The sequence below is a fragment of the Salvelinus alpinus genome, chromosome 9 (assembly GCF_045679555.1).
Source record: "Salvelinus alpinus chromosome 9, SLU_Salpinus.1, whole genome shotgun sequence".
Classification (NCBI taxonomy): Eukaryota; Metazoa; Chordata; class Actinopteri; order Salmoniformes; family Salmonidae; genus Salvelinus; species Salvelinus alpinus.
This window is the reverse complement of record NC_092094.1, coordinates 42,872,579-42,885,641: the sequence shown is the minus strand read 5'-3', so window position 1 is coordinate 42,885,641 and position 13,063 is coordinate 42,872,579. Positions and strand designations below refer to the sequence as shown.

The 13,063-nt window shown below is 41.6% G+C and overlaps 1 protein-coding gene across 2 annotated transcripts in view; it reads right to left on the bottom strand.

Moving 5' to 3' along the window:
• The window catches only part of lrp5 (low density lipoprotein receptor-related protein 5), a 51,267-nt gene extending 40,189 nt beyond the window's left edge, over positions 1–11,078 (bottom strand). The window contains exons 1-3 of one of the 2 annotated variants that reach the window (XM_071326273.1): positions 10,637–11,078; positions 4,862–5,056; positions 4,388–4,604 (exon numbers count right to left, since the gene is read on the bottom strand). In XM_071326273.1, the coding sequence (XP_071182374.1) occupies positions 4,388–4,604; positions 4,862–5,056; positions 10,637–10,721 (497 nt within the window). In that variant the 5' untranslated portion in view covers positions 10,722–11,078. The remainder of the gene's footprint in view (positions 1–4,387; positions 4,605–4,861; positions 5,057–10,636) is intronic. The other variant, XM_071326272.1, reaches the window with a different exon arrangement.
• Positions 11,079–13,063: the final 1,985 nt, after the last annotated feature.

Here is a 13,063-nt window from a genome sequence, read left to right as displayed (position 1 = left end):
AGCACTAGGCTACAGTCAGAGCTAGAGCCTCCGTGTGGCAAGTTATTATATATCTAGGCAATCAATGGAAGATGGAATTAAAATGACAGAACTACAAGTTAATTGAGAAAGACAGGCTACAACACCAAGAGCCAACAAGCAGGCTGCTACTTCATCTGAATGGAGTTATTTACTGTATGATTCGGACAGGGAGAAAGCACACAGTTCATGTTATGTAGTCTCAATTAGCCTAGCTAACATTAACTAGCTAGCTTAACTAGTTTCTCTCGGTTTGATAAAGTCAAGACCGGTACTATGCAATAAGTCGACTTGGTTGTCATCTCTGCTCCCCTCGTCACTTTAGATAGCGCCGCTTGATCTAAAGAAGGGAAAAAAATGCAATTTGTTCTTCTACTAACAGTACAGCATCGTTGTGTTAGGTATTTGTAAAAAAGAATATAAAAATAAATAGATTTATTATGATCGGGACCTGTTAGTGGTAGTTGTGTGATAACTGCACTGTGATTTAAATGTTAAATAAAACATTTGGAGTTAGGGATTTTTCTTAACGTTTAGGATCCCAATTTTGTTTAAAACGTTTTCACCCCTAACATGCACACACACGTTCTCATGTCCCCACACGTCCTCTGATAACGCCTGATAGAAATCTTAAAACCTGGCAGATCTCCAAGTTGTAGTCTGCATGTTGTGCCCAGAATACCTGCAGTGGCTCCAATGTGCACTGCATTGAATGGAGGCTACATTAGGCATGTTACATTTCTATTCATAGACAGCTGAGGTGGTGGATGGACAGGGAAGCCCACCAGCAAATAGAAATTATCCTACATACACTACATGGTCAAAAGTATATGGACACCTGCTCGTCGAATAGCTCATTACAAAATTTTGGGCATTAATGTGGAGTTGGTCCCCCCTTTTGCTGCTATAACAGCCTCCACTCTTCTGGGAAGTCTTTCCACTAGATGTTGAAACATTGCTGCGGGGACTTGCTTCCATTCAGCCACAAGGGTATTAGTGAGGTCAGGCCATTAGGCTTGGCTCGCAGTCGGTGTTCCAATTCATCCCAAAGGTGTTCGATGGGGTTGAGGTCAGGGGTCTGGGCAGGCCAGTCAAGTTCTTCCACACCGATCGCGACAAAACACTTCTGTATGGACCTCGCTTGGTGCACTGCCATGCTAAAACAGGAAAGGGCCTTCCCCAAACTTGGAAGCACAATTGTTGAGAATGTAATTGTATGCTGTAGCATTCAGATGTCACTTCACTGGAACTAAGGGGCATAGTCCAAACCATGAAGACAGCCCCAGGCCATTATTCCTCCTCCAAACTTTAGTTGGCACTATGCATTCGGGCAGGTAGCGTTCTTCTGGCATCCGCCAACCCAGACTCATCTGTCAGACTGCCAGATGGTTAAGCGTGATTCATCACTCCAGAAGACACGTTTCCACTGCTCCTGAGTCCAATGGCGGTGAGCTTTAAATCACTCCAGCCGACGCGCATGATGAGCTTAGGCTTCTGGCGGCTGCTTGGCCATGGAAACCCATTTCATAAAGCTGCCGACGAACAGCTCGTGCTGACATTGCTTCTAGAGGCAGTTTGTAACTTGGTAGTGAGTGTTGCAACAGAGGACAGACGATTTTTACATGTGTCAGCACTCTGCAGCCCCTTTATGTGAGCTTGTGTGGCCTACCACTTTGCGGCTGAGCCATTGTTGTTCCTAGACGTTTCCACTTCACAATAACAGCACTTACAGTTGACTGGGCAGAAATTACCAAAAGACTTGTTGGAAAGGTGGCATCCTATGACGCTGCCACGTTGAAAGTGACTGAGCTCTTCAGTAAGGCCTTTCTGCCGCCTATGGAGTTTGCATGGCTTCTGTGCTCAATTTTATACAACTGTCACTAACGGGTGTGGCTGAAAAAGGCGAATCCACAAATTTTAAGGGGTGTCCACATATTTTTGGCCGTGTAGTGCATGTTAAAATGGACAGAATAAAAATGGTGTTAGAACTGAAAAGCTGTTGTAAAATAACCTGGAACAAACATGCAGAATTTTATGAACAACGTATGCGCTGCCTCCAGGTTTCCCGGTTGTCCTGGTCTATGGCTTACTCCGTTTTTCCATTTATCAAACTGGCTAGAGAAAGTATTGGGTGTGGTAGACTGTCTTACTACTACTCATAGGCTACTCACAACAAAAAGACACACTCAGAGGTCAGTTTTGGGTCACTAACATCAGTGTTGTTCCAGTGTTGTACAAGGTCAGCTAGAAAGCAGATACACTGAGTATACAAAACATTAACTGCTGTTCCCATGACAGACTGACCAGGCGAAAGAAGGATTTTTAAGCCTCGAGACATGGATTGTGCATGTGTGCCACTCAGAGGATAAATGGGCAAGACAGAATATTTAGGTGCCTTTGAACTGGGTATGATAGTATGTGTGCCAGGCGCGCCGGTTTGTGTCAAACTGCAACACTGCTGGGTTTTTCCACACTCAACAGTTTACCGTGTGTGAATCAAGAATGGTCCACCAAAGGTCCAGGAATGGGAGGGTCATAATGTTTGGTATACTTCTGTAACATTAGGGATAGCTCCATGTTCCCAGAGCCCCCCTGACGCACATTACTCAGGATGATGTGAATTCCTGAACTCTAGGCCCTGTGAGAGCAGAGCACCTTGTGGGTTTCAGTTGCATTCTAAATACGTCCAAAAATGGATATACTGTACGAGTAGCTAACTCTCAGACATCACGTTCCAACAAGAGCCAATAAAAGCAAAGATCTTTTTTTAAATCCATGTCTTTTGATAGGAAAAGTCTGACATGTAGATTTGTGCCAGAATGGATCGCCTATGTGTCAGGGACCCAGTAGCTGATTAGAATGTAACACTGTGCACCAACTGACACGGTGAACAGCATTCCTGTGTCCAGCCGGGTAGAAAATACAATTATGGTGTCAGGAAACGGGAGTTTGGAGAAGCCCGATTATTCATTCATTTAGCATGTGGTACGACAGCAAGCATGTCACCCACCATCGGAAACTCTTAAACCTAATGCCAGCAGGGAGACCAAGCATGAACACCCCCCCCCCAGAGACCTAACATATTAGTTTGACAATGGTGCCAAACTCAGCTAGCACATTTTTCACAATTAAGAGCTTCCCTGCTCCTATACCCCCGTTAGAATTCAGTTATTGGTTGAACAAAGAGCATGAAGAACAACGGCTGTGCTGTCTAGGAATTAAACTCAACAGCCTCATGAGGGCAAAGCAAGGACAGAAGGGAAAGGCAACACATGTCAACTCGCATTTGAGACACATTCAGGACAGCCCATTTCGCATATATTGTTATTAGGTATACGCATAATTGATAGTATTTGTGAAATAAAAAAAAGTTGAATCTAGAGTTGCTTCTAAACTAATAATCAACGTAATGAAATGAGTATCAACATTGGACATAATTGGCACCTCTAAATAACGCTCATATTAGGTGATGTGGTTGAGAACAGCCTTCCACCTAGCCACCACCTCAGCAAGTAAACGTTGTGCAAATCAAAATATATGTTAGCTTAAACACACCATCCACCAGCGCTAGCTGAACTAGGCTATAACTGGATCCTGGACTGTGGCCTACCAAGGACTGAACACCTTTCCCTCCACTACTCAACCCCCCAAAAAACACTACTGAAGCTGGCAGAAGCTGTACTCAAAAGGAGAGATCTCAAAACGGAAGACTGCAAGAACCTAAAAATGGCTAATGTATTGTGTTTTTGTGCTTCTTCAAGATGAACAAATGTCTTTCAGAGAAAGAATTCAACAAATGAATAACTCAAATCTTACTTGGTTTATCGGACAGTATTTCAGTGATATATTTATTTGAACTGTATGAACACAACTTTGTACAGAGAGTTAAACTCTTGACACCATAATCTGTTTTAGTTTTTATATCGCTATGCTAAAGAGTAAAAAAAAAACAGGTTATTGGGGTTTAAAGTCCAAACGTTAATAAACCATATACATTGAAAAATAGCACTCAATTGCACTAAATCCATCAACTAAAAAGGTATTCCTGCATTAATTTCCACTGACTGAGGTGGAATTTCACTGACTCAACAATGCTAACAAAGGATACACAACCTTAGTCCCTGACGTAGAATTAGAAACAGTGCCCTATGAGAGAAAAGGGGATCCAGAGGATCTACGCAACACAACAACAGGAAACAGACCCAGCTGAAAAGCAGGTTTTCCACCCTCTCTCATCAACCAACGGATGCATGTATGAACCAGAAATACACATGGAGGGAAGGGGAGGCTAGTGCGGATACATGACCTAGGAACCCACCCCAAACCATGTCCAGTCAGGGGAGAGAAAGAGGTCAGGCCAGAGACTCACCGATGGGCTGGGTTCAGGGCGATGGCCCGGGGTTGGTCCAGGTCTAACCAGAAGAGCACTTTCCGAGATGTGCCATCCAGGTTGGCTACTTCAATGCGGTTGGTCTCCGAGTCGGTCCAGTATAGTTTACGGCCCAACCAATCGCAAGCCAGTCCGTCAGGGGAGTCGAGGCCTGACACGACAACAGTCTGCCCTGTCCCCATGGCCTCTTTCAGAGCTAAAAACAAAATGCCAACATTTCAGTGGGAACACTTAGGTCTACACTTAACATCCCTACATTATTAGTGACATTCTTGTGCGATTATCTAGACTTAGCTTAGTTTGCATCTTTTTTCCAGTTTATCTATGCTTTGCAGAGATTAATGTTTAATTATATTTGCAACCAACTTAAAAACAACACATATTTAACACACTTACAAATGGAAGCCAACACAACATAAGTCCCTAACTGGCATGCGGCGCTGTAACGCTTACAGTGAGTGGACTGATTGTAGTAGGTTTGCTTGATGGCCTCCTCGCTGACGTCAGTCCAGAAGATGAGTGCTTCAGAGTAGAGAAAATCCACGGCAGCAGCATCCTCCAGATCACTGACCACCACCACCGACTCCGGCCTCCCCACCTCCACCAGCCTCACATCCCGCCGGTTGGCAAACAGCAGCAAGGGAGATCCTGAGGAAAAAGAAAAAATGAAAAAAAGAAGGTACACAGCCATTATACAACCTACTCTCATTTAGGTTGAAATTTGACTAAGAGAAGCCCATGACCTTTCATGTTAATTACATTTAGAATCAAGTTACATATTCCGCAAGGAGAGAACGCCAATAGCAAAAGCTGGATTGCATAATGTGCCACCCAGTAAGCAAGTGGTGACTCAGTGACTGCTGATTGGGATGGGGGCATTGGATGCATACACACAGACTGATGTCATCACTGGCAGAAAGCAATGACAATGCTTGCGGAGAGGAGAGAGGTAGCCTAGTGGTTAGAGTGTTGGGCCAGTAACCGAAAGGTTGCTGGATCAAATCCCATCGCTGACAAGGTAAAAATCTGTTGTTCTGCCCCTGAACAAGGCAGGGGGACTGTTCCCCGGTAGGCTGTCACTGTAAATAAGAATTTGTTCTTAACTGAATTGCCTAGTTAAATAAAGGTTAAATAAAAAATTGAATAAAAAGATGCCTCCGTCAGCAATGTTTTACATAAAAAGTTGTCAAAACATGTTCCAACTTTCTCTGGGGTATAATCACTTGCTTAACCTTCAGTACAAACCATGTTGAAGCTGCCATGGACTGCTGCTTGTTGCTGCTAAGGAGAACTTCCTCCCCCTGAACAGGATTAAAACCCAGACTAACCACAATTTACTGCCTGTCTACACATCCTCAGAACACGACTCCTCATTATTGACTACAAAAGGGCTGTGAGGCAAATGAACTGAGATGAGCGACACATTTAAATGTGATGGGAGACCTCATACATAGTTTCTACCCCGTCCTCCCCATATCTAGGCCGATATGTCCAACGTAACCTTTCTTAAACCATGATTTTGTGGAATTAAATCTGGATTCCACATGTCTTTGTAGTGTGGTGCACATGTTAGACAGTGAGAAAGACAGAAGATGGCTATCACACAGGTACTAGTGGAGAAAAAGAGGGAGAATAAGCTTTAGATTTAAAGCCACAAGTCACAGCCTAATTCTCCCATAAGGCCACGTGCGTCTCCCTCTTTCTTTTCTTCCCTGAATCACAAGGTTCATAGGTCAATACTGAAAGAAGAGTTGTGACCTGGAGAGGAACATAACACTATCACTGCCTAAAGGTACAGAGAACTCGGCTACAGAAATGCCACAATCAAAGAAAGTCTCTAGAAACTAGGCCTAGTCAACATGTGGCATACAACAAGTACACTACATCCTGATTATGAGATCTCAAGGATTTAGCTTGGAAGTAAGTGGCCGTGTGTATTGGACATTGGAGTGTTGAAAACAAATACGCCCCATTGGTAATCCAAAGGCATTCCTAAAAAGACAGCAGAATGTGGAGGCCCAGAGAGAGAGAGACCACAGAAAGCCATCAGGGAGGATTCTTGACACCTCAGCCCCCAGTGGATACATAACAGTGGGGATTACAAAACTCAACAGCTGCACTTTTTATGAGATCTGAGCAGAGGCCTGTCCACTCCACATGCTGCAAAGCAGTCGCTCTAGGTCTCTGCCCCAAATGCACAATCCCAAGAGGCAGGGCCAGGAGCCAGTCTACCAAACAAACAATGCCAGCGCTTTCCTAAACATCCATGACTGGCTCCCAGACACGATCCTTCACTGACAAGAATGTGGTTCCTTATTTGCCTATCATCATGGTCAAGTGGCTCCAACAGTTGGATTATCAAGCCAGCTAATATAGACATAGAAATGAACAGCCTATAGGCCACATTATCATTTGGGGGTGTAGCTATAAGGATATAGTTTAACAACCCTGCAAACATCTTGCCGGTGAGGCAATCAGCAACTCTATACACTGGAAGGCTAGTTTATATCAAAATGGCTGACCCGAAACAAAAACACTATAGTGCTAGTCCCTGTACAGGTCCATCTTCAAAGCCTATGTTTCTGTCCCCTCTCGACAGTATTTCATTTTCTTTCTCAGCAACACTCAATGAAGAACTTTCCATCTGTATAAAACAGCAGGAGGAACCTGGAAACTTCCTTGAAAAAGCACAATGAAAGCTCTGGCACTCAGGAGAAATGCACTCTCCGAAGATGGGCCCACCGTGAAGAAAGAAATTAAGACCGGGTATATAAAAATATAGGGTTCAGAACCTTCAGGCATTTCCTTAGTTTTGATATAAATGCACTATGCCTCACATGAATTTTGCACTTGAAGCTTAAAAAAAAAGGATGTCTCAAATAGAGAGGAAAGTACAGCCTATCAGATAGGCTACTTACTACCTGAATAAGAAACTCAATTCTGCTCAAGGGCACACAGCTTGGGATAAGATGCATACCAGAGTCTGCTCTGTTTTACTTTTGCACAGGGTCCCAAAAACCTAAACCTCTTTCTTAGTAAGTCTAACTAAGTCAATAGCTGCCCTGACATTTTTCTCTGCCAGTTCAAATAACTTACCAACATTGCATCATACCAGCTTTTCCAGTCAGTCATTTGAAAGGGGGTGAGTTAGGAACACCTGGATCCAGCGGACTTGGCGTTTGTGGAAGAGGGAGCACAAAGGAACAGCTGAGGAGTCTGAGCTTGTCACCAGGATTAACTGGCCCTCCACTGGGAGGAGAGATAGGGGGTGAAGGGAAGGGGGTGACTACTCTACGAGCTTCAGAAGTGTCCTGAAAGGAAGGAAGGCAGAAAGCCTCCATTACTCTAGCACTGTGCTCAGCTTGAGAAGTGATTCCCTCCCACTTATTTTCTTGTTCTGGTTGGGAGGAAGAACAGCTCCCTGGCTCCAAAGCCTTATCAGAGTGCTGTGCTGTGTGTGGTGTCTGAGGTTGCGAGGAAGAGTAGGTGTTAAGGAAAAGGGAGTGGGGGACCCATGGGGAATCTAGACTGCCTGTTACAGTGTACAGAATTCAGCTAAACGTCCTCTCTACATCCCCAGCTGAAATGAAACAAATAACCTACTCATATTTCAAAAACTGATGTGTGAAAAAGATTAAATCTATAGACTACATTCTTCACCCATGGAATGGAATAACATTCACGCCTCAAGTCGTGCAAATCTTCCCATACACAGCAAGGCTTTATTTTCACAGCAGAACAATTAGCCAAAACTCAGATCTATTGGGAAAATAGATCTGAAGGGATTGATTTATGATATGCAGTCACAAGAAAGCAACAGTTACTGAACATGGTCAAACTTATTTTTTAAATTTTAAACAATGAAGTGACTAAAGGGCTGAATCTTACATAGGATGTGTAATGTGAGCGTAATTGAAATTAATACAATCATACATAAAATAATGAGTTTATTTTTGATTGATACTAGTCAGAGGGTAATATAGGATTACAGTGCCATCAGAAAGTATTCACACCTCTTAGATTTAATTGTCAAATGGATTTAAATTGTCTTCATCAACACAAAATACTATAATGTCAAAGTAGAAGACTCAGGAACATTCATGTTGGAAAGCAGACAACCAGGTTTCCTCTTGGATTTTGCCTGTGCTTAGCTACATTCAGTCTCTTTTTATACAAATAAAAAACTCCCTAGTCCTTGCCGATGACGAGCATATCCATAACATGATGCAGCCAACCCCATGCTTGAAAATATGAAGAGCTGTGCTCAATGTGTTGGATTTGCACCAAACATAATGCTTTGCATTCAGGACAAAAAGTTAATTTCTTTGACACATTTTTTGCAGTATTACTTCAGTGCCTTATTGCAAAACAGGCTGTATATTTTGGAATATTTTTTATTCTGTACAGACTTCCTTTTCACTCAGTCATTTAGTATAGTGGAGTAACTATAATGTTGATTCCATCGTCAGTTCTATCACAGCCATTAATCTGTTTTAAAGTCACCATTGGCCTCATGGTGAAATCCCTGAGCAGCTTCCTTCCTCTCCGGCAACTGAATCAGGAAGGACGCCTGTATCTTTGTAGTGAATGCATCTATTGATACACCATTCAAAGTGTAATTAATAATTTCACCATGCTCAAAAGGATATTCAGTGTCTGTTTTATAATTTTAAAAAAACACGTTACCCAACTACCAATAGGTGCACTTCTTTGCGAGGCATTGGAAAACCACCCTGTTTTTTGTGATTGAATCTGTGTTTGAAATTCACTGCTTGACTGAGGGGCCTTACAGATAATTGTATGTGTGGGGTACAGCGATGAGGTAGTCATTAAAAAAATAATGTTAAACACTATTATTGCACAGTGTTAGTCCATGCACCTTATTATGTGACTTGTTAAGCACATTTTTACTCCAGAACGTATTTAGGCTTACCATTAGAAAAGGGGTTGAATACTTTTGACTCAAGACATTAACGCTTTTAATTCTAAATATAAATCTCAAAAGAAAATTCCACTTTGACATTGTGGGTTATTGTATGTAGATAGGTGGCACACAATCTGAATTTAATACATGTTCAATTCAGGCTGTAAAACAACAAATGTGTAAAAAAAATCCAGGGGTGTGAATACATTCTGAAGGACTGTATATGATAATTTGCCAAAATCAATGCTGGGGAAAAGGATAAAAAACCTTAAGTGGGCATTAATCTGCCATTTTCTATTTAAAAGAATGGCCATAAAACCCCAAAATATTCACTTTCTACTTCTTTCAAACTCTAATTGTGTACAATCATGCTAAACTGCATACAGAAATCTTGTATTGATTTATTTCTAGGCATAGCCAGCCTATATTCGATAAAAAGTGAACTAATAATTTAATCTATATATAGTGCATTCAGCCCTAGTCAACCTAGTGGAAACAGCTGGCTAATAACGTACACACAAAACAAGAATCTATAGACCTAAACCCACTTGTAGACTTTGAGAGATGTTTTTTTGTGATTCCTAGTATTTACAAAAATATGTATGTAAAATGGTCAAATGCATTTTGTTAGTGGTTTGATGATCCATCTTACAAAATATGTGTTTGCCTATTCATTGTTTAAGGATTTTTTGGGCACCTTCAGAAAAACTCTCACACCCATCTCATTGGGTATTTGTGGTTTGCTACTTCAAAAAGTTTTGGGGAAAAAAAGAGAAACAACTTGTCCTTCACTTTCACACAAACTTTCTCGCACTTACAAACAGAAAATCAAGGACTCCCAAATGACACCCGACACCGGCGATCAATCGCAGTACATTGAGGCCTCGGAGTATAGGCTCTAAAATGAACTTTTGCGGTTCCCCTCAATAATTAAGTAAAGTTGCGCAAAATAATGTCTCTCATTTCATATTTTGGGTTTTGAACATTTCACTATTACTGATACAGTGTGAAAGCATCACAAATGCGCGAGACAGTTTCGGCTTGAGTGAACTCCTGCGATTTTCTTGCCACACAGTCAGTATCCAACTTGGAAAGAAAAGACTCAAACGTATAATATTTAAAAGAAAATACACGCCAAGACATGCTAGACTCTATTCAACTCTAAAATATTAAAATATAACTTATGGCTACTATAACTACCGACCTCTAGCGAGATACATTCACATATCACGTAGATATAGCCACATTGCTTCCAAGAACTTTGCCACCTCCGAGCAGGGTCCGAACAAAAAAATGCTACTTACCATGAACCAGAGAGAGCAAGCTGCTATAAAACAGTAATTCCACAAGAAGAACGTCCATTGCTAGTGCTCGTGGCTTTAATTCCATAACTCCGACTCCATTATTCGGGTTATTTGTGCAAAAGAAAGTTAAAAATCCGAACGGGAGTCTTAGTCGATACTTTTTATACTTTTGTTGGAAAGCTACTCCAGCCTGCCTTGATTGTAGAGGCACTGACGAGAATGGCAACGGAAATTAGATGACGTCACTAGACATACAGTTACTTTATGCAGAGAGGAAGAGGCAAAGCGAGAGGGATAACTGGGCCCAAAATCTATCTTCTCTAGCAGGTGGCGTTTTTTCCGCTCACGAAGCGAGGAGTTTTAGTATGGAGGACAATGAATGTCGAATTTGGTTGACAAAAAATGTAACGGCATATTTGCAACGTGTGGCTTATTTGATCGAACATAAGTTTCGTAATGCGTAGTTTCTTACGAGTGTACTGACATAAGAAGGACTCTTCACATCCCGGCAACTTTGAGAAAATTTACTTTATATCGGACTTGTGCCTGTTGTTCACAAGCGTATCTGCCCTCTCATTGGCTAGAATGGTCCCACCTGATCTTGCCTCCCGACTGCCTTCCATTTTTGAAGACGTTTATTTTCATTGTTACAGTGTACACTGGAATATCTGCGCCATGTAATGGATAATCTGTGCTTTGTGCCAGGGGTGCCCAATTACGTTCAGTTTTCTTGATCGGCAGGTCGGGAGCCGACCAGGAACATAATTATAAATAATGTGTACTGCACAATGACCGCAAGAAGCGCAAACAGACATAGTAAAAAAACATAATAATTTCAATTCTTGATTACATTTGGATGTGATCACATAATGCTTCTCTATATATGCATGGGAATAATTGGGTACACATTTCCTACATTAAAACCACTTTGAGCTGATTTCCTGGTGATTTAACAGTCTTTGTAATGTAAAACTTGATTTTTAAAAATCACCTGACAGCTCCAATAAATATACTTCCGTAACAAGCTACGTGTCCGTCAAATATTGACTTCATATAAAGTAGTCAATATTGAAATGATTGGTGTTTTTAGGCTTAGAATCAAAGATAATGTAGTACATTTTTATGTGACAGTGAGAATAATTTTGACCTGTAAAATATATTGTGTAGGCTACAGTGGATGTCAAAACATCAGTGACAAAGTGAGTCCATCTTGGTCCAGTGCAGGATGATTTATCTACAACATCTGCAGGCTATAGAAGGGTATACACTTCCTTACAGCAAATGGCCAGTAGGCTATACTGCATCAGCACAGAGGATATTTGGCATGAATAACTCTTTACTATTAGATAAACCTATATTATCTATATCAGTCTCCAAATGCGCGTTGCACTTTGATTTGCTTAGCTGACATTGCACTTAGCCCATAATGTGTCTGAGGCCACAGAATGTAAACAAGTCATTTTAAACAAGGCACACGGACTTGGTCACTACTAGGTTACTTCTACCCATGTTCTCCATATTATATATAATGCAATAACAGAAAAGTCCTTTTATGAGAAACCATTTGCTCTTTCACAAGACTCCAGGCACTGCAAACAGGATTAGGCCATAGACCTGGCAGAAAAAGCACTCGTCGGGTTGAATGCTAAGGTTCTCCAACTGGCCTGAACTCGAAAGAGGAAAAGTAGAAGCATATGTCCCTCTCAGTGCGTGTGAGTGAGGCAGGAAACCATTCCCAGCCCAGAGAAATATGCTGTAATGAAGCCTGCCTTTACAGTCACCTGCACCATATAGCCTGTGGCATTCCCTTTGATCCACTGGGCCCTATCCACAAATAAAAAAAATCTGCCTTTCCATTGGTCTTTGTTGCTTATAAATATTGGGTTTGCAGTAATATACCCACGCCTCAGTGTAACAAATACCCCTCACAGAGTAATGCAGTCCATGAGGGACAAGCCCTCTCAAAACAAAAGGCTTATACAGGTATCATGTCAGCGAGCTTATCACTAAACCCCTGGCTACCAGCTTCTTACCAGGTATTCATATTGCAGATATTGCAGACGCATGTACTGGAGACTCTGATTTCCTGCTCTCTCTGATTTGACAGTTACAGCTCAATACTGAGAACAAAACACCCATAACTAGAGCAAATAGAACATTCCCAAACACTGAAGTACACCAAATATATTCATATTGGCAGCAATATATATTGGGGTATGGCAGATACTGTAGTAACCAATTGTTAGTTATTTTTCTACTAAATGCAGAAAACTGTTCTTTGGCAGTGATGTTGCATGAGGCAAAAATGCTATTTTATTGCCAAATATTCTCAGAAATTGAGAAACTAGACCCTGTGTGGACCGGGACTATCACTGGAAAACTGTGTGGAACAGGGATAAGTCCACAGTAATGGTTGTTTGAACAAGA